The following is a 22,599-nucleotide window of genomic DNA, read 5'->3' on the forward strand; positions in this document are numbered from 1 at the left end:
ATACACACATCAGGAAGTCGCCGAATCAGCAAAGCGAAATAACCTCATAACTCGCTCCCGCAAGTGTGTATGCATAACGCTGGTGCAAGCATCGAGCCAGGTATAGGCAGGCGGGCACTAGCAAGCCAAACTTCGGTCGCGGTCGTGCCCGGCGGTTATTTGGCTCGCGCCAGGGCCACTGCGGGCCGCGGCCGCAACGGACCGTGAAGGCGATTATTAATCTCGCTACATCGGAGCTTCGCTGAGGCGCTAACGGCGTGGGGACGCTTGTGCTGCAGCGTATGCCGCGTAAGACGTAAAAAAATAATAACAGCAGCGCCGAAACAGGCAGAGCGCCGAAGCGTTAGGTTCCCCGACGAGTGGTTGCCTCAGGAAAGGTTGGAAAGGTGAGAAGATGATTATCGGCGTGCTGACCTCCGGTTCACCTCCCTGGAATCGCGACGCTGCTGAGTCATGAGGGAGGTGCCATGTTCTGCGAGTTTCTATGGTGCCTGCCTGCAATTCAAGCCGCATTTAGCACGCTTGGATCGAGCGCTTTTTGTGTCGCAGGTGCCTATATGGCCTTTTTCTTGCTGCCACCTCGGTGCCTTGATCACTTAACGTCTTTCTTTTCTGTATGCTAGGCTAATATACCGCCTATTTCACTCAATGGCTCAATCATTGCTTTCGCATTTAAGTTAGATGCCATTGCACTTTAGACCCAATGTCTACGGAAGCACTACGCGCGACCCATATCCAAACGTTGCAACCCGAATGCCTCACTATATAGTATAGCAGGACGGTACCCAAGCCAAGACCCACATATGCGCACATCTGATTAACGTTTGGGTTTGGGCTGTCTTCGTTTAAGCGCTGTTTCACAGTTTAATGCGCACACGTGACTTTTCTCTGGCTTAAAAGCGACAGCTGTCACGCGTATCGCGTGAAATATAGCCATCCTACGTATACGTCAGCATCTGTCGCTGTACGCCGTATCACCTTGCGATGACCGTCTGTGAATTTGCTTACCGGATTATTGCGGAAAATCAGTGTAACTTGTTTGCTATGGCATCCTTAAAATTATCCCGATGGGAAATGCGCTTTAGCAGTTGCAATGTATGCCCCCACAGAGCTTCTTGCCCACGAAGGCCGTTCTGAGATGGCCCATATAGATACTACAGCGAGAAATGGCTATTATCCCGTGCCTTTTTCATAAAAAAGGGTCTTCACCACTAAAACAACGCGAAAAACGCCCATTTATAATTCAGCTTTCATGACAAACATGGGCTCCCGTAGGGTACCTAGTCCAAAAAGGCCCGCACTTCTGATCCTAGGGACTGGGGCTGTTGGCGTCTCCTGTCGTGGTCGTAATCGTCGTCTCATGTATTCACGGTACTAAAACACCAGGAAGCTCGTTTACGCCTCGCGCGACAACGTAACGCGCACTAAAAAACACCGGGGCACCCGTTAGGCCTCACGCTGGAGAGCCTCATGCTTCTAAGACAAGAGACTTTTACAGCAAAGCTGTATACCTCTACCCCGCAACGGTTTCATCTCCGTTGGAAAAAATGCCAAGGAACGAAGAATACACTTATACACTGCATGCTTCGCCTTTCCCTAGGTTTTACGTTAGTGGAGATGGTCAAGGGATTTTTAAAGACGATAGTCTTTCTTGGGCTACTAAACCCAGAAGTTTTGGTCTGTCTGTATGGCTGTTTGTCTGTCTATTTGTGACTCGATTCACCCACCCGACCAAAGTGAAACGAAGTCTGCGCAATAGTCTTATATAGTCACAGCGACATCTAAACGTCTAAGTCCGGTTTATAATCTCATACTTGTCAGCATTGTTGAACAAGAACAAGACATTACGCAAATGTTTTGGCAGAAAATAATACACAAGGAATATTTACAGTGATCTTTTATAAAAAAATTGTAGATGCTTGATTTTTGCGAAATGAAATACATCTACTGCAGAAAAAAAAATGACACTGTCGCTTAATCTCCCCCGCGCCACTATAGCTTATGGAGGCATTTTAAGAATTAAAACGGCAACAGCTACGAAAAATACCACTAGATAGGTTCCACGTCCTGCTTGGAACGCACGTGGACTAGGGCAACGCGGTTGAAGTAGGGCGCCTCGATTCTCGCGCGTCTCCGCCATACGGCAGCGCTGGGATCGAGGCAGCCAGCCTGGAGCAGTGGAACGCGGTAAATTTAAATTGGCTTGAGCAAAGCTCTAGCGTGTTTACCTTGGGAGGAGCGCGACGCAAGAGGAACAGCATGAGAGGTGAGCGGGAAAGCGAAGGGAGGCATTTACTTGGCAAATGTCGACAAAGACTGTCGTCTTTTGTCGACATTTGCGACGAAAGGAGCAGATACGCGGCCAATTTTTTTCTTCTTGAAAAAATCATCACAGCTGTATTTCTGCAGCATATCACGCCGATTCGCTCGCTCTTCAAGACCAGGTACTGGCTGTGCCCCAAGTCTCGCGAACAATCGGAAAGAAGATACGCGCGGCAGACGAGCAGGAAGCAAACTGGAATCCGGTGCCGGGGTGAGGACGTGCCTCAAGGATGCGAGAACAACGCGTATTCTCAGGTTTCGGGCTCACAGCGTCGCGCAGCTCCGGGCGACCGCGTACACGCAAATGCACGCGTTTCGCGCAGCGGTAGTCGCATCGCAGCTTCCTCGCGTCTAAGGTTCTCCCGTGGGAAGGAAGGCATGCGATGGCTTGGTTGTAGTCGCTGTTGAGGGGTACCCCCGCATGTTTGTTCGTTTATTCGCCCCCGAGTCCTGTCGTCTGTTCGACTGGAGCACCGTGTGATATCGGGGCCAGAGCAACGAGGCTCACATGCGACCTTCTTTTCTGCTCCCACGTCTGAGCAAGTTTGAACAGTACGCACCGGGTGCGCAACTAACCCCTCCTGTTAACCCTTAATTCCTGCCCTCTTTCTTGTACGCCATTCGGTTCCCCTACACAGCAGTTACACTTTACAGGTCAGCCGTCTCGTCCCGGAATCAGAAATAAGCCAACGTTTTATACTGAAGCTTATATGGCTAGGTTCCATGTATTTACATGTTTGCCAACAAAAAGTCGCACGTCTGCGAAGCGCGGGTCGTTAGGAAACGAACGTTTAGCTGTGTTCTCTCTCTCTCTCTCTCTCTCTCTCTCTCTCTCTCTCTTGTCTGCACGCGGTCACCACCAAAGTCGGACGCCGTTCAAAACATCCTCTAAACCTCCGTCTTTGGCGTCTCCTGCCTTGTATATGCATAATGAGTACATTAATTAATAATAGGCACCATCTACAAGAGCAAAACATAACGTAAACCACATTCTTACGCGTTTTACCACGTGGACGTGAATGTGGAGTAGACCAGTATCAGTACGCACCATTCTCAAGATCAGTAAAGTCAAAATAAAACACTATGTATATGTCTTTCTTAAAGATGGCCACCGTCAACAATCAAGAGAAATAAACTTTCCTCGTACATTTCTCCTTAATTCTGTGCCAGCTTCATTAAAAAGCGTCGCTGGTCATCATCTTTCACACAGTGGAATGATTCAGGATTTTTTTAGCCCGTTATATATGCGTCAGAATATAAGGAGAAGTTATCTAGGGACATTAATGTGGTCGGTTGGAGAGCATTACATAGATCATGCTTCGAATCGAAGTTAACTTCACGGGAGGATGCGTATGCCAGTGTTAAAGCTCAGAGCCGGTAAGTATGTAAATATAAGATCTACCTCCCCACAAGTAAATAAGCTTTACTGAGAACAAGTACAACTCCGCTTTTCTACGCACTGCGCCTCCCTTCAATGTTTCCGTTACTTCAGTTTCCGTTCGCCATAAGGCGACCGCACAGGTAGGGTCTCCCAGCACGTGACCGGGATAGTCCTCTCCTTCGAGAAGGCTTAGCACGAGACCGCGTAGATGCCAATTATCGGCAAGCGCCATTTAAAGAACAGGTATTTGCGACGACGCCTTATTAGATAATTAGGCACTGAATCAAAATTGTAATCGTAATTAAAGAGCAACGTAACCCGTCATTGGTCACACACCCCCGGATAGGAGAAAGAGAGCGACAACAATAAAAACAAAAGGGTAACTCCGCATACCTCATCAATCTCTAGGCTTTGCGCAACCCGCCGCAAATAAAACTCGTATTAACAAAAACTACGTGTGCGCAAGTAGATGAATGCGCACATTTCTGTGACACAAAAACAAGAAAGACGAAAGCAAGCTTAAGCAGCAGCCCAGCGGGCGTAGCTCTGGTCGCGTGCTGGTAGCTTTCAAGAACCGCTCCCTTAATGAGGGACCAATTATACGATTCCGGACGACACTCCAGGGTGCCCCTCAATCACAGCAGCAGCCGCACCTACCCACAGCGTCGATTCATTTGCTTTGTGCGTTATATGTATATACCGCGCACTCCTTTTTTTCTCCACATTCTGTCTATCCCTCTTTTCCTGGATCTCGCAAGTGTATTGTTAATACTATTCGATCATCGCTAGTCAATTTACAGCTACCTAGCTATTCGTCGTTTCTGCACTATCGCCACCCACAGACTATATAGTTCATCATACTCCGTTTTAGGGCGGCAAGAATTAGCAAAACGTAAATATTTCAGGGCAAAGATAAAAATACCACACGAAAATCTTCTCAGAGCTTGTGCTAAGATGTTGCCTGTTAGCTGAAATACAAATTGCAAGCCGGTCAACAGGAAGCCGTCGAACCCTGTTTAGCCGCTTCGTAAAAAATAAAAAAAGGTGTTTCACGTTTCAATGATGTTATTTTATAGTGTTGCAAAATCCGCATTCAGTTCATCACACGCTTCGGGTAAAGATAGGCAGAAAAATGGTCCCGGAACAAGAAAATCATAGGCTGATGGTCTGGCTCAATGCAGTGCATTGTTTTCTTACTGTTTGAATCAAATACTCGGCACATGATGTACGAATCGTGTGCGAGCTTTGGCTGGCTCTTTTCGTCGATGTGTGTGAAAAGTGCCAGCTAAGTAAAAAAAAAAAAAGATGACTTCAAAATAGTGAGGTCGAATAGTGCACTAGAAATAAATAGAAAACCGCCGGGAGGGGGGGGGGGGGGGTAGCGCTGGAAGTAAACCTGTGCTATGATGCGCGCCGTAGGGGAGAGCTACAGAATAATTCAAGCCATCTGGGTATCTTCAACGTGCGCCGAAATCTCACCACACGGGTGTTTTTAATTTTTCGCTTCCATCCGATTAGAAAAACTGGCAGTTGAAGCCGGGATCAAACCCGCGTCCGTGAGCTCAGCAGCCCAACGCCTTTTAGCCGAGAGTCACCGCGCTGGTTCAGTAGAATTTAGCCAGTCTTTTGTACGTCGGTTAACTTGTGCTCCAAATTTGCATGATATCCAAGAGGACGAACTTATACCGAAATAATTACCGAACTCGTCTCGGAGATATTGTTCGGTCTTGCCGGGTCAGGGAGACTCTAACAACGTAAGTATTTAAAAAAAAAACAATTAATCAAAGTACATGGTTTCAAATTGGCAATTAACGCACGGGACTTACACACACAGGCTATGGGCGAGCCGTCGTATACGGCTGCGGAAAAATTTGGCCACGCAGCATATCCATAACGTGCCCCGAAATCTCGTTAAAAAACAAAAAAATAAAAAAACAGGAGCCATGTATTTATGGAAACGTATATGCCGAGGTACGACGTATATGCCGAAGAACGACAAAGTACGAGAAACATCCCTGCCATGATGTTTCAAGTAAGCAGTCTCATTGCCTCTCGTTGTACAGCCCGATACGTTTACGACGCCCGTCAACTGCGTTGCCCTGAAGACGCCAATAAACTTCGGGTTGTTTCTCTCTAGGGTCACTGTTGTAGACCACGAAAGCTATCAGCTGTTGGCGGATGACCTTTCATCTCTCTTTAGTCTACAAAGATGACAAACGGTGATATTTTGTGCACCATACACAACAGAGCATGATAAGAAACGCGCTGTCGAGGCTCCCAGCTGGTAGACGTTTGGGCAGCGAAGTACCTTCGATATCGCTTGCACATAAGAACCGAATCAATGCAATCCACGTCGATACATTTACGATCGACTCAGCTTCATGGCCCTCGTAAAAATGCCTTTTGAGCAACCCTCTTTCCTCTGTCACGCAATTGTTTTCTGTAAGACAGCAAAGACATTTTCTTAAGACCGGAACGAGCCAGCTACAGACGAACTTCTTTGAAGTGGGTCAATGGGAAACACGAACTCGTGTATGGACTGTGCACGAACTAACGTACCCCATCGTTCGTTTTGCGATACGACTTTGTTATCGCGTCGGGATTGTCCAGGCTACGTAAACCTTCGCTGGTTTTGATTGCCACGAATGCAAAGACGAGAATCGCGTGTCCAAATGTAAGCGCTGGGGGTCCAACCCGCCCAGCATAAGGCGACGGCAGGATTGGAGAACACGTTCGATTTCCGTATGCTTATTTCGATACAATCGGGCGGTGGCACGAAAGAAAACGCGAGCGGCGTAGTCGCATTGCAATTCCAGCGATCGCATACAATGTTTGCGGCTGTGTTTTACTACCACGGTCGATTTCGGGATTTGCTAGTCCGAAAAAAATATTCGTTTTCCGTCTTTATTAGAGTCACGCTGCAGTAAAGCGCGATCAAAAGGGTGGGTGGCCTGCGCTGCCAGCCCGGGCTGTTTTTTTCTTTCTTACGAGCAGACAGTAAACCTTCGCGTTCCGTTTCAGAATAAGCGTTCTCCCAGCGGAGGTCAGCGATTCAATGCGAAAGCACGAGCTGACTCGGCAGATCGAGAATGCAGCGTCGTCGTCGGTGCGACTGAGAACGCTGCACAAAATGACCGACAGCGAAAACAACATCGAAGTAAATGAATGAAGAAGAAACGTGGGTATATGTAGGCCTGCAATTAGAACCCCCAGCCCCCGGAACGCGAATGAAGGCGCCGGTCAGCCTTGGCTAGCAGACTCGCAAGTCTCGCGGAACGAGCTGCCATGGTCCCCGCGCAGGCAGCGGCTGCCGGTGAACCAACACACTTTCCCATTCTTTTGAAATAAAGTTCTCTCTTACTTTCTCTCTCTCTGTCTCTCTCTCTGGAGCACGCATACCCAATATCACGGCCGATCCTTGGCTTTATATATAGCTCAGTTAAGGCGGAATTAGTCAATGTGTTGTGTCATCGACTCAGAAAAGTGGGTTAGAGGTATGTTACTGCGCAGGACTACACGAGCAATTTCAGCGTGGTGATTGCACAAGTAGTAAAATTCGTTTACGCTAATAGCGTGCATGTAGCGCTAATTAGGGCGAATGGCCGAGCCTCTAATCTCAGTCGTAATAGGGGAGGGACGAAGAATACAACGATGGCCCCACGCGGTACCCGCGCCAACACTGCAGGCCTCGCGTCAAGAAAATGGGGTAAATTATGGGTAGCACTGGATACTTATAACGCTCGTAAAAGATTTGTTATGCACATAAATTCTGCTGCACGTGTACCCAAGGATTTTTTTTGCGTTAACATGTTATGCGCTAGCGTGTCGCGTTACGACCTTTTTATATAATTGTTTTTGAACCAAATCATTACAAGAGGCTACGTTTTACAGACCAGGGTCCCAAAGTAAAAATGTTCATAAACGCTGTTGGTGGCGAGTATTCTTACAACTGCACTGTCTCAAGCAGTTGAAATCGGATTCGGAAAAGGGTCTCCAGGAAATTGGCGCCAAGAAAGCCACACGCAATCAAATGTACGACTGTATACCTGCTGGAATTCGCCGTGACACGCGTCGCTCATATAAAAAAGGGAACTTTGTTTACAACAGGAAACGCTATTGCGAGCATAATCGACCTAACATTTTGCTGCCGCTTTCTGGAACTCCAATATGCATCCTCGCTTAAGTTTTCTTCTCACTGCATGGACGGGTCCCTAATCCTCCCTACATGGATTACATGGATGGGTCCCTCAGCATCTCTAATAAATACGGCACAGCTCAACAGCAACTGCAGATATTCCCATTCCCGAGACAGTGTGTGCACGCACTTCAGCTCGTAGGACTAAGTGCTCGTGTCTATTGCAAACCTGCGTTCGGCGAGCTGCAGTATGTGGCCTTAATGTTCACCGATCTAGCTGCTCTCCAGAAGTAATGAGGAGCCAAGAAAGATCAGCACATCGTTTGCTGGGAAAGCTTCGAGAAGGAACGAGTTACACCCCTCTGCAGCCAATCCCGGTCCGAACAAAGCGTGTCACGCCTAATTTGCACACAGTCCGTCTGCGGCACGGTCGCCAGCGTATCGACCAGGCTCATCGATTCAGCTACCACTCCGTCTCGCACCAGCACCGTCTCAGCGAGCTTCGGATTCCTCCGCCAAGCAGAGAGGTGCGCCCCGGCTTACACGCCGCGCTTCCGTTGCCCGCTAATAGCTGCAGCCCACTCCGCCCGGGTGGCTTCGCCGCTAGCCCCCGCATGGCACGAACCCCGCGCCTCCTCTGAATCGCTCGGCTCATTTGCATCACCGAAGGCTTCCTTCTGCAGTCGCTACCCTTTGCTTCCAGGCTTTGTTTCCTTTTGCCGCGAGCCGTTGTTGCTGTGCTCGTTCGCCTTGCGTCATGCTTCGGTGCGCCGATGTGCAGAGACCCCCTCTCCCCTAAACGAACACCACCAATTAAAAAATCATGAGACATTCCACTCTGAAGCTGGGTGACCAGAAAAGCTTTGTAGTGCACTACATAGGGGTAGCACGGAGTTTAGGTAAAAAGTATGAGCAAATTTTGTTTTTCTTGAAAAACATATTCGTATTAACCATCTTACGCTACCATTTTTCCCATATCCCACAAGAGGGCCTATTGGCCTCCTTCTAATAAAGCCATCCATTCCATTCCATTCTTGAGCGTTGACGCCGGTTATCTCTAAAAAGGCACGTGCAACCCACAGACGCTTTTATTTTGACTGCACTCGGCTTGAAAGTGGTGCCTTTTAAATGACTAATCCACTCCAAAATGTTAATGTAAGTGATGAGGCTTATAAGCTTAAGGTTCAAGTCATGTTCTTATCTTTCAAATGGTTTTTACCTCGCAAACACCTCGCGGTACCAAGACTCATGGAGCTTCGGAAGTTTTTGTTCGAACACGCGAAAAATGAACTTTATCCTTATAAGCTTCGCTTAAAACGTGTATAAAACCACTCCCGCCCTCGTTTCTGTTTACGTGGTCGGCTACTGGCCAGCTCACAAATCTGGAATTCATGGAACGAAAACGATGAATTCTCTGGTATTTCTATTCGTTGATGATCGCGGAACATGCAGCTGTTGTTACGATGGCTATCCCAGTTATCATGCCCAAGTTAGGGTCACGGCAAGAGTCAGCTTAGCTGCGGTCCACTTCTCTTGCGATAATTTATGAGTAATGTGGTAGCACCGATCGAAGCGTCACAATCAGTTACGCCGAGATAAAATAATTACAGTTAACAGGCCGTTCGAATCATGATTGCTTCTCACATTTTTATGCGCCATTTTCTTTAAATTTCAGCAAGGGCATCTACGCATGGTTAAGCACACACTGTTTTGCCGCGCATTGCTTACGCTCGAGATCGGAGGTCCAAGGAAGGTACGTGGACGCTGTGCTAACTAACCTCTCCAGGAGGAGGTTTGCGCGGTTACCGATCTTCATAAGATATTCGCAACGAGCGGCTGGAGCGTCGGGTGATCATTTAGAAGCATTGGGAGCGGCTGACTAGCGCGGACGAGGCTGGATACATAGCTGCTCGTCTAGCTGCACGCACTTTCAATCATCGCCCAAGGGGTGGCGTGGTAAGGGGCGCTCCCAATCGGCCCCTGAAAGGGCGCGTGGGTCTATTCACGGTCAGGTCAAACGGGGTCAGCCAAACGAGCATTTTGCAGCTGAATCAAAGGAGCGCCGATGTGGGGATCACACACCTGGTTCGTAACGCAGATTTTGGGGATACAAAGCTGGAGAAATTCTGAGAATTAACTTCTAACGCGTAAGCATTCTCACGTCGAATCTTCGTTTCACCGATGATACGTTTCCTTGGAGACATCGAAAGAACGCGTCAACCAGATAGCATCAGTTTGTTTGCTTGCTTTTCTTTTGCCTTTTAAGTTAATCGTATGAAGGCGCTGGGTTGGTAGACTAGTGTGGTTTCGCGAGTTCATCTTCGGTTTCGGACTAATGTGTGAACATGCTTAGGCAGCTCCTACGTTACCCCAACCTTACGTTCTCTTGGTATCATTGGTATCAATGGTATGGAGAAGCCAGACGGCGTCTCTTCCTTTGTTTTTCTGTGTTTTTTTTTTGCTCCCTTAAGTTAACCGCATGAGGGTGGTAGACTAGATAGACCTTCGTCGTAACAAGGGTTGATTTTAGTTGCATTCTTAGTACCTCTTTTGTTTTCATTCTTCTCTTTTCTTTGTTTCAAGGTTAACGGCGGAGGCGAGCTCCAGTAGCAGCGTCAACGCCGGCGTACCTGTCTGCTAGGGAGTGTTTGCGAGCCGCTTCCATAGCGGTGAAGGCGGACCCTAGTAGGAGCTGGGTTGGCGACTGATGATGCTGCTGCTGCGACTGCCTGGCGGCGAGCAAGGCGGCCCCGGCGTTCAGCGACGCCAGCAGCGACGCCGGAGAGGCCGCCGCTGCTGCGGCTGCTGCGCTGGACGGCTGCTGCTGCTGTGCTGCTGCTGCTGCACCGGAGCCCTGCTGCAGCAGCTCGGAGTCGTCGGCCCCGCCGGCGGTGGCAGCAGCGGCCAGGAGGCTCTGGCCATCCGCGGGGCTCTGGTTCGCTGCTCCGACCCCCCGCTTGGCCGCGTCCGGGAGCCGGTCACTGCGCAGGCCGCCGCCGCCGCTGCTGCCCAGGGACTGCTGCTGGTGGGGGAGAGAGAGAGAGGGGGGGGAGAGGAAGAAGCAGTCAGCGCAAGAGGTCGAAGAATAAAGATACAGCGTATGCCGTACACATAGCATGGTAAAAAGTACGAGAACACCTAAGCCCTTCTTATTGGTTGTGAATGCAAAGCTACGTATGTCAAATTTAACGCCTGATACGCTTTGATTCCGTCTGACGCCGTCAAAGGGCTTCGCCCTTTTGCCACTGAACCATCCGCCTTGACGATTTGTAATGTCTTCTCTTATCCGTTGCGCCGCTGCAGTAACTGGAGTGTTGGCGACTATGGCAAATTCGCTGTCTGACTGTTCACCCTGAGCTCTTCCTTACTTCATCTGCGGTGTACTAACGTGGATGGCTTCTTCTCGATATTGCCGTGTTATGGAACGCCTCGTGCTATGGAACACTTCACAAAGAGCCGTTTCAGGGCTTCCGACGCTGACACCGGATTACTCGCTCAATGATGACGATGATGGGCCATTTATTGCTTGCCCATAAAAGGCCCCCATTTTTTGCCTCTCTTGGAATAAAGGGTGTGCCGGCACACAGGCGAGTTACTTAGCATCTACTGCGCAAATGGTAACTGTATGCACATTTTAGCCCCAATGCCTCACATATCGTCCAATGGGAAGATTCGTGCGTGTGCTAATCACGGGCATTCCTGCAGCACAGGCGCCGAAAGGAAATCAAGCATTCTTTATAAAAGAAAAATCGAAAAGCTGTACGATTGATATGTGCACATGCAACTGGGGTCACGGCGACGCAGTTTTTAAGGCGTATAATATGGCTTCGAAAAATTCGACAACGTGAAGAATGACGACGCGGAGTCGAGGTCCACAAGACTGGCGATGCATTGTGTTCCTACTGTTTGATCATGTCCTTTGCGCCGTGAAAATTTTAAGATAGTTCAGTACCAGCTAATCCGAACTTCCTTCTGGACGAGTATAACGGCCTCCTTGATGATAGAACACTGTACGGGCGTCGGCCTTTTTTTGTCACCGTCGCACGGCCAACTGCAACGGTGAGAAAAGGTGCCACAACCGGCGCCAAGACTGGAGCAACGAATGGCTACGACATATCATGCAACTCGGCGCATTGTCCCATGTCACTGCCAAACGAGCACCCCCTCTACTCAAATGCACGCGTACACGGTCGTTTGTAGACATCCTGAATAATTTAGAGTACTCTAAAATAACTCCGCCTTACTTCAAGAAGGTCGTCGTCGGAGTGGAAGGGGGGGGGGGGGGTGAATGTTCTAAGTGAACACCTCCATCTTTCCGTTCAACGTAGTGTTTCTTTCATCAGAATTAGCCATAAACAGATAACAGCCCAATTAGAAATCCTGTTTTATTTGTCGTTTCTCCCGATTTCGGACATCTGCACGAATGATTTTTTTTTTTACGCAACTGACGTTCACTTAGTGTGGCATTCTTTTCTGAGATTGCGTTCCACAACTCCGTAGGAGCGCGACGACGACAAAATTAGGTGGGTGAGTAGGAATATGAGCGCACCCTAGAACACGTTGTCAATATCCTTAAAGGAATTTTCGCGCGTCTTCTTTTCCGCGCAAATAAGCCCGCCGCACTCGCGAGCGCGTGTGCCGAACTGCGGGTGCAAGCGCGTCGAAAAACGAGTTTAAAAAAAGAGCGCGAATATACGTGCGCGACACGTCGCCCGAACGGCGCTTGTCTACCACCCTAAAGCGAGGTGCCGTTCTCCGACGTGCCTAAAGCAAACAGGCATCCTAGAGCCCGCGAGAGACAGGGAACCGACCGAGAGACGACAGCTTAGCTTTTCGCTGTAAACTTGAAGGCACGAGGAAGACACGAGGGGGTGTCACCATTGAAATACAAAGACTTCAGAGACTCTCGCCTTCACTTATTTGTCTAGCAAAGCGGTTTATCATCAAGCCACTTCTCCAGCATATTGCACATGATGAAGTCGTTGCGCTGGAAACTTGCTGCACGGGGTGTTCAATTAAAAAGAGCAGTATATATTCATATTTAGAAGAGCATTAAAGAGAACAGTTACTATGTGCCTTTAGAGCCCTTCATCCGGATTTATACGATGACCGCAGCACGGTACACATACCACGAGCTTTACGATATCCCGTAGCAGGTAAAGACCACATCAGGACATTCTCAACATCCTGTCTTTCAAAATCGGTACCCACGGAAGGCTCATGTCACTACACCAGGAGATTTATTACAAGCCGAGCCAAAAAATGGGCTGCTGCTGTTCTAAAGAAACGACTCTTCATTCTTGACCATCCCCGCCAGCGCAGCCGTGCCATTTTCCCCCAGACTGTGACGTCGCTCGATGGCCTTGCTCGTGTCTACGGGCGGCGAGCGACATTTCCGAAAATGAGCGCCCGTCAGAAGCCACGGCGGTTGCTGCGGCCCGGTCGTTAAATATTTAAAAATCGGAGAAAGGTAACATATCAGGCGCGCGCCGCATTTAGCTCACCGACGACGCCGCCTGGATGCGCCGGCTGCTTTGAACGTATAAAGCGACCACGAAGCGGTGTGCAGCATCCAATCAATTCGATTTGCACCGTGGGAGACGTGCACATCGAGACGCGAACGGGCTGTCCTTTAAAGCACAGGAGCCTAGTACGCGAAACAAAAAGAGCGTAGAGCATGGCCGTGTGACGTGGGATTGCCGTGTGGCGGGGAGCATTTACTCCTAGGACATTGACAAAGTCATTACACCCAGTGTCACGAACTGAAGGGTTGCATATGCGTTTTTATTGTTCCCGTTTCGAAACCAAAATGTGGCTTATTGTGCAAAATTTAGCGCAATTTTTCAGATGATGGGCATCTTTCAGTATCAATGGAGAAAAATGGCGATGTAACTAAATAATTTTTAGATGTGGAGAATTTTGTTTATTTTCTTTTGTTTATTCAATACTCTGTGCCTATGCCATAGAAGCAGGCTGATCGTGGAAAGCCTTTCGAATGCATTAAAAGGTGAAAAGATATACCTTGCACAAAGAATAAAGAGATCAGTTCAGCATATTTCCGAAAGGGCTATACTTTAAAACCAATGAAAAGAAGTATCGTAGAATACACACTTTGAGTAGACCCTTCCTTGTTATAAAAAACTAGACTGAATTTGGAAGCGGTGACTGCTAAACAACGACACACACACCCTGTATATATATATATATATATATATATATATATATATATATATATATATATATATATATATATATATATATATATATATATATATATATATATATGTATATATATATATATATATATATATATATATATATATATATATATATATATATATATATATATAGAGAGAGAGAGAGAGAGAGAGAGAGAGAGAGAGAGAGAGAGAGAACGGGAAACAACGACACACCATACGCACGCCCCCTGTAACAATTGTGCGACATGCGCCCGTCGTAGGTGGGAACTACTTTACTCGTCCGTCCTTACTAGCGCGGCATCCCGTCAACGGCGTGTCCCAAAAGCCCCAAGAGACGTGGCACCAAAACGAAAAATTAGAGTCGGACAGAAAGGAACGGTCAGACGTTCTTCCCCGTAACCGAAACGCGATCTATATGCTCACCCTGAGCACCCGGTATACCAAGGACCTCGCGCCAGCCACGCTTCCTCGCTAACGCCGGGCGTCTGCACACCGCGTGCACGCCAGTCACGTCACGTTCCGTGCATTAGCCGCGCCTCGACGTCGTCGCAGGAAGCTGGACGTACTTGGCACGAGCGAAACAAGAAGCGCAAGAAGGGGAAACGCTCGAAGGATTGCACTGGGAGCTGCCTGCTTCGCTAGGCACAAGGCGTACGGCACGCTCCTTTCGAAGAGCAACGGGGGACATGGCTTGGCTTCGACGTCGCAACTGGAGCGCGAGAGGCGCCCCCTGACAATGCTTGGCTGCTTAGCGTCACCCAAATGGATTGCCTACCAGTCGCGTGCCTGAAGCGTAGGACCGAGGAAACGCCTATCGAGGTCCGAAAATGCTCGGATGCATAATTACGACAAGGCAAGGGGGTGTAAGGCTTAGCTGCGCACTGGCGGAATGCGGGCAAGCGCGTGTGCGGTTGCCTGTGGCAGCCACCGCAGTTAAAGGGACAGCCAACCGCGGTCAAAGACGATAGTCTTTCCTAGGCTACTTAAACGCAGAAATTTTGGCCTGTCTGTATGCCTGTCTGTCTGTCTGTCTGTGACTCCCGCCCACCCGGTGAAAGTGAAACATAGCTGTGCAAGTCTTTTATACCCACAGCCAAACCTAAACGCCTAAGTCCGGTGGCCATCCACATTGTTGGATGGCCACCGGACTTAGGGCGGAGTTGTCGACATTGTTGTACAAGAACAAAATATTACGCTAGTGTGAGGCAGAAACTTAATTGAAAGTGGTATTTGTAGTGTTCCTTTATTAAAAATTCATGGACGCTTGTTTTTTGCGATATCAGATGAAATACTACATGAACTGCAGAAAATCGACGCCACTATAGCTCCTGACGGAAGTTTAAGAATCAAACGGCAACAGTAACGAAAGGTTCCACTAGATAGTTGCACGTTAGTCCGCTTGGAATGCACGTGGAGCAGGGCAACGTGGTTCTATAAACATTGTAGTAGGGCGCCTCGGATCACGCGCATCTACGCCGTAAGGCAGCTCTGATATCGAGGCACCAGGCCTGGAGCAGTAGAACGCGGTAAATTTAAATTGACTACAGCAAACCTCTACCGTGTTTTCTTGGGAGGAACGAGACGGGAGAGGAACGGCATGAGAGGTGAGCGTGAACGAGAAGGGAGACGTTTACATGGCAGGTGTGCCAGTCGACTATCGTCTTTCGTCGGCATTTGCAACAAAAGGAGCAGATACGCCGCCATTTTTCTTTTTTGTGGAGTGCACGTCCTCTAGTTTACATGAAAGCCAGTATTTTATATAGTATGGTAACCACAAGAAGCTTAAAAGCAATTCGTCGGTGAACTTTCTGAAATCTGAAGGGTGCATGGCGCACCATAAAAGTTGGTGCTATGTAGTGTCTAATTGGGACTCTACCGTTCGTACGCAACAAGCTCCGTTTCGGTTTCAATGCGTGATCCAAAACCAAAGGAATTGGCAAGACTGCACGTTATTAGTTTTAGCTGGGCACAAGTTTTTAAATACTTCTTTTCATCTCACGTACAGTTAAAAGTGTGTTCCCTCAACGAACACTGTCGTAGTTGCCAGAAATCGTTTTGCCAGCATGCTTAGGGCTGGTAGAACTAAAAATCCCGCTTTCAAACATGCTGTACAGCCCTATCAGGAAAACCGCTTCTGCTCAAAATGTTTCAAGTGAGGTCCTTCCATATTGGATAGACAGCATATAATCCACAACAGTCTATTGGCTTTTCCTTTAAACTGGGGCGCGAATTATTCTCGCATTCCGCAGTAATGTGAGCCAGAGAGCTAAAAACAATGTATGCTTGTATGTAGAGAGGACATTATGTTCTCAGAATGGCAGTAGAGGCGTGACGGTGAAGCTTTTCGGCTGAGTACTACACCGCCTTTGTGACATATGGTTTTTTTCTCCTTTTAACAGGCCATGAAAAGAAGTCATGAAAAAAAAAAAGACGTTGATTTTGACTGCGTTTGAAACGTCAGAGGAGCGTAGGTACCAGATACCGTTGTGCATCTTGCTAACGTATTACGCACATTTTTGTTCGTCCTAGTATAGGCACATGAACGGGTCAAATTTCTTCACGCATCGCTCTCTATGTCTCTGTCTGTTGTCGGCATATCGAAACAATTGCGTCATGATGTCGGACTTCACAGCCAACAGCAAGCGCCGACTCTGGGCTGAATACTTTTTTCTTTGCGCTGCGGTTTTATTTTTTTCTTTCTCGAGAGTACTGTATATTCCATGATTGAGCGAGTCAATTACCGCCGTTCGAAAGGCACAGATCTCGCAGATATTGCTATCGCCAGTTCGAACTGGCCTCTGTTTCACTTCCAGAAGAAACTTAGGAATGCAAATAGAGACGAATAAAAGGAACAACAAATGCCCATTCAAGAGTGCGCATAGCGCATACCTTTGTCGACCATGTCTCCTTTATTTTGGGCTTATTCGCCAAAGCCTGGCACTAATCCGCCCTGCCTACGAGGTTGGGTTATCTAAATGCGAGCGGCGCTCCTTAAAGCTATAATAGCACGCGAACAAAAGCACCGCGGCGGTTACTTCTTGAGCAGTTCTGGCCGCCGATACCTTCGGGTTCCCGGAGTTACCGATCGGCTCAACGGTTCCCGCGCGCTTTTCGTCGTTTAAATTTTATCTTGAAGCTGTTCTCCAGTGCTACTTGTCGATGTGACTTGCATGGCGAACGCGGGAAACCAATGCAAATTGCCCGCGCGTCGAGATAATAATTTTTCCTCGCCCAAGAAAACCCCCGAATTTCCCAAGCTTTGCTTATAATTGTTCCTGCTTCTTATTCGTTTTCAGTTCGACAGGAGTGGTGCCATTTGCACAATGGAATCGGGTGGTATTTTTACTCCCATTGTATCGATCTGCATATTATTACAAATCTCCATCGGAAATATCAGGACCTTTCTTTTTACCATGTACGGTGCCATTATTGTGCGTAACCGTAAAAAAACTTGTAACGCCGGATTTCATCTTCCGTTGAACGCCGACCGCGGCAGCTGTTTTTCTGACGTATAGGCGAAAAATGAAACAACTATTCGCGCGAGATTTCGACACGAGTTAATCACCCCAGGTTGCCTTAATTATTCCGTAAATCTGTGGTGCAGCCGATGTGTGTAAGACCTCAATTTTATTTTAAAGTTCACATATTTCAACTGTTTGCCGCACTTTGGTCATTTCCTTTTGGCGTTTGACCAAACGCTGATGTTTAGCTCCCCGGAAAATCGGTTTTCTTAAATTGGAAGAAAGCTGATATATGCGGCCTCGTAACGAAGATGGTTGTTAATATTATATCCACAAGCTGCAATGCCACCTAAATAACGCAGGCATCCAATTTGTTTTGCTGCGGGGATAGAGCGCATTTAACGCGAAGAAGAACTTCTCTATCCCAAAACTCTAGCGACAAGGATAGGATTACTGCAAGATGGGTTATTATGTTAGGCATGAAGTTACAAAAAAAAATGTTTTCTAGTTATGTGCTTGAAAAGGTCTCTAACAGAGTTTGCAGTGGAGCACGAGAGATACAATTTCAGATTGATCTGAAAAGAATACCAAACTCAAAAGGTGCCTGCGTCAAGCAAATAAAATTTGCCGAAACAAAACCATTCGGACAAGAAAGCAGGCTTGCATTGCAAACGTTTTGTTTTTTGCGTCAAATCGAGAATTTCCGCCTAGTGTCGACTTTCAGGATAGCGCACGAGAAAACAGGCTTCAAGTGAGAACAACGCGTGCCTTTACACGTCTGCTGTACAAGTACACACAATAGGCACGCATAGGTCACCTGACGAGTGGGGGTGAAACGCGAAGCGAGGTGTACAGGAGTCGTAGACATGACACTTTGCTCCATGGAATGGGAAACGACGGAATCCTGGCACGTATCCTGGTGAGAAAAAAGGAGACAGCGCTGGAATTTCGAGGCTAAACAGACAGTGGATCCTGCCAGTGCATTCGATGCGTGTGGCGGGGAGGATCGAGTGACCAAGGGGCGTGATACGGAGCGCCTCTGAGTTCCCTTGGGTCTCTATTACCCAGAAACAGTCAACGTTTACCTGTAAGGCAAGAATAACATATCGCACCAGCCTAAACTCGTGCCTCAATGTGAAGCCGCGGTATTCGGCGGGCGCCTGTAGCTGCTATATTTTAAGCACGCTGAGTACCGTATCTATAGCCCCGCAGTATACAAGGCTGTCCTTAACAGGAGAAGCGCTTAAGTTTCCGCTGCCGATTATGTTTTCAGCTGTTGATCGGATTTTAAGAGCATGTGCCCGCTCATTTTGCTGTCTCAGAAATGGGCATCTTTACACTTCTTGTTGCCCACCAAAATGAAGACATAAGGCAATAAAACTGCTATGATGCTTCTCGCAAGCGCATCTAGCATCGTATAATTCGTCGAACGACAAAGTGTTGCGTCATTCTGCGACGACAGCTCCCTTACATCGGCAACACTGTAAACGCCGTACTTAATCCCGGCCACGCAAAGAGCCCAGAAGCGCCGTCCGTAGAGAACGTTTCATTCCCTTCTTGTCGTTATTCCTGGCCGCTGGCTTTGCCTAAACAAATGGGAAGGAATCAAGACGCTTAGGCGCCGTTCGGGCCCTTCGCGACACGGTCTTTCAGTCGTTCCCTTCCTGTGGAGTCGGTAGTAATCGATGTGCTTAATACCGAGGACTAGCGGCCCATGAATATAACAGGGAATGGTCGGCCGTTGCCGAAACAAGCGGGCGGCAGAGGCCGTAGATGAGGCGTTCTTGTTCCAGGCCGCCGCCGCCGCCGCTGCTGAAGACGCTGCTACTCGCCGGGGCCCCCTCGGTAGGTGTGACCACGGCTCCTGCGCAAAGTGGGAGCTAACGCAATGGTCGCCGCTGCCGCGCCCAGGACAGCGAACAGCATCGCTGCGGCGTGGACCGGGAGGGCGTGCCCTTCTCTTCCGTAGTCCGGAAAGAAGAGCAAAGGCACGCGATGAAGAAGCGCCGGTCAGCAGCTAGCCGGCAGGTAGCCATCCTTTGGCTTGACCCCGACACCGCGCCCTGTTGTTCCGAGTTTGTGTAATGACCGCGATCTTGTGTGCGCGCGGTACACCACCGGCCGAGCCGTCTTCTTCTTTGCTTCTTGCGTACGCTGTTGCGCGCCGCTACTACTCTGGGACCTGCTCTCTTCTTGGGCGGAGTTGGAGGACGTGCTCGTATAGGGGTCGGTGCGTTATAGCGCTTTTTCGGCTACGCAATCAGTGGCCTTTGCTGCGCTAGTTATCGTGAGTTCACGCAAGGCGTACGCTGTGATGAAAGAAGGACTTGGACGCAAGCACAAAAAAGGAGGGAGAGGGAGGAGGGTTGAATCCAGCTCAGAATAGATTCACTCAGCGATATGAGGGATCGCATTGGGAATGAAGCAACCGTAACGTCCCTCCCAATGCAAGTGTTGCTACCACTCCCGCGAGCTGCAGCCAAGATTCAGTTCGTGGCTGCGAACGCTGAAGTACGTGAGGAGACCACCCGTTTAGAGGCTCCCCGGAGCCAACGCGTGCCTACACGCAGCTGTAGAGGTCGTTCTTGCTTAACTCCCTACGTACAGCGAGGGCGGGTTCGATACCGTAGGACCAGCCCCCGTGTACCATGGTGCCGGGCTCACGGAGACACCCGCATCGCTTCAGGGCTACGGGTGGGCGCGCTGTCCGCAAGGACACGTAAAATGGCTATTAACCTTGCAGACCACCGGGTTGTCAGTCAAGGCGGCAGCCAACAAAGGAGGCAGAGATCATCCTCTTGATGATGTTGCCATTGCCGCTCGTTCTCTTCAAATCGATGCAGAGTTCGTTCGTCCCTCGCTATGAATCCACGGCCTAACCCTTTCGGAAGAAACACCGATGATGGCTATTGACGCAACAGGAGAGTGCTAATGGGTACGGCGAGTACAAAATTCCCGCAGAGGTCAGCTCGTCTCGCCGTCGCGTCAGTGTTGTCGTCGTAACTACATACCATCGAAGCTACACGTTGGAGCTTTCCTTATTGCGCGTGTGGTCCTGTCGTCCTTCGTTCTTGACCGTGGCTGCAGACGGAACTTGGCCCCAGGAGGACGTAATAGAGACCCGCCCAGTGGTCGGAGAGGCCGCGGATATAACCGCTGACAGCGCGTGAACGCCCTTGATACGATCGGACGATTACACTGCGCGCACGAAAAATTAATGAGGGCGTACTGTCCGTGGCCGTACGAACCATCGACCCCGACGTTGTTGCAAAGTGGAAAAAAAAAGGAAACGAAAATCTCGAACAATTGACGCGCTGGTACTCAAGCAATTCTGGCGAGGACTCATTTTCCTCCCATCGAAACACGACTCGAAATTGCCGGTGCGCTTAGTTTCGGCCCAGCGTATATAAACGCGTGCCTCACGACATCGGTACGAGTGGTTTGGTTGTTCCGGTTCACCGCATCGCATCACCGTAACAAATAGTTCGAAGCGCCGATTATCCCAACGGGAAGACTTCCCGTAACCATTCGAATGCTAACACCACACTACACCCACAAAATCTCTCTCTCTCTCTCTCTCTCTCTCTGTATGTATATATATATATATATATATATATATATATATATATATATATATATATATATATATATATATATATATATAGGGTTTGGTAATCAGGGGCTCGTTAGGAAAATACAGAAAGAAAGAAAAACACGCGCCCAGAGTGGGGACCGAACCCACGCCTTTCGATTAGATCTCGAATGCCTTACCAATTCGGCTATCTGGGCGACTGTGTTCTGCTTCACTTTCTGGGGTATTTATATTTACTACAACTGTATCTGACGCTTCAGGGTGGTAGCCAGCGCCACTCAGACTACACGGGGAGAAGGGGACCTTCTTTTTCAACCCCCGGGGCGTGACGCGAACGTCTACAGCCTGTCATGAGCGGTTAACTGGCGGGAAACCCTCTTATGCTACCTTGGCATCAAGGCTGCCAGAACCGAGGCCCTCGCTAAGCTTTCGCGCGATAATAGGGTTTGGAAATCAGGGGCTCGTTAGGAAAATACAGAAAGAAATGCCAGCAGTCTACAACGCCAAAGAAGGCATAGGGGAAGGTTAGACTATTTTTTTACCGTTAGTGACGTTACATTATTATTAATTTTTATTAATTACGAGAGAAAGAAAGAAAGAAAAACACGCGCCCAGAGTGGGGACCGAACCCACGCCTTTCGATTAGATCTCGAATGCCTTACCAATTCGGCTATCTGGGCGACTGTGTTCTGCTTCACTTTCTGGGGTATTTATATTTACTACAACTGTATCTGACGCTTCAGGGTGGTAGCCAGGTATTTATATTTACTACAACTGTATCTGACGCTTCAGGGTGGTAGCCAGGCGCTGGCTACCACCCTGAAGCGTCAGATACAGTTGTAGTAAATATAAATACCCCAGAAAGTGAAGCAGAACACAGTCGCCCAGATAGCCGAATTGGTAAGGCATTCGAGATCTAATCGAAAGGCGTGGGTTCGGTCCCCACTCTGGGCGCGTGTTTTTCTTTCTTTCTTTCTCTCGTAATTAATAAAAATTAATAATAATGTAACGTCACTAACGGTAAAAAAATAGCCTAACCTTCCCCTATGCCTTCTTTGGCGTTGTAGACTGCTGGCATTTCTTTCTTTCTATATATATATATATATATATATATATATATATATATATATATATATATATATATATATATATATATATATATATATATATATATATATATATATATTTATATATATATATAAAGGTTGCAGTCGTCATTGCCAGTGCTATTCGGCTGTTTCCGAAATATTTAATAGTGCCGAATGACGCGTGTTTGTCATGTTTCTTTGATATAGTGATAAATAAGCGAAAATATAAGTCGAGAAAAAATCCGCCGTTTTTTCCGGGAGCCGGAGTCGAACCCACATCGCCGCATTACGCGTGCGATGCACTGACCAATTTTGCTACCTCGCAGCGGCTCCTCTCTCGACTTTTAACGCGGGGTTTATATTTACAAGTGCTCTGAGGACGGTCAACTAGCGCCGCCCCTCGACCACCGCGGGAGACGT

General features: G+C 48.3%; 1 protein-coding gene across 1 annotated transcript in view; it reads right to left on the reverse strand.

Annotated features, from left to right (window-relative positions):
* LOC144145629 (uncharacterized) overlaps positions 1-22,599 on the reverse strand; it is a gene marked incomplete in the record, with an annotated part of 497,754 nt that overhangs the window by 246,276 nt on the left and 228,879 nt on the right. Inside the window, 1 exon segment of the mRNA XM_077677301.1 lies at positions 10,469-10,860. Coding sequence (XP_077533427.1) covers positions 10,469-10,860 — 392 coding nt within the window.

Source organism: Haemaphysalis longicornis, unplaced genomic scaffold (genome assembly GCF_048455015.1).
Source record: "Haemaphysalis longicornis isolate Haplotype H1 unplaced genomic scaffold, Haemaphysalis longicornis Haplotype H1 scaffold_7, whole genome shotgun sequence".
Lineage (NCBI taxonomy): Eukaryota > Metazoa > Arthropoda > Arachnida > Ixodida > Ixodidae > Haemaphysalis > Haemaphysalis longicornis.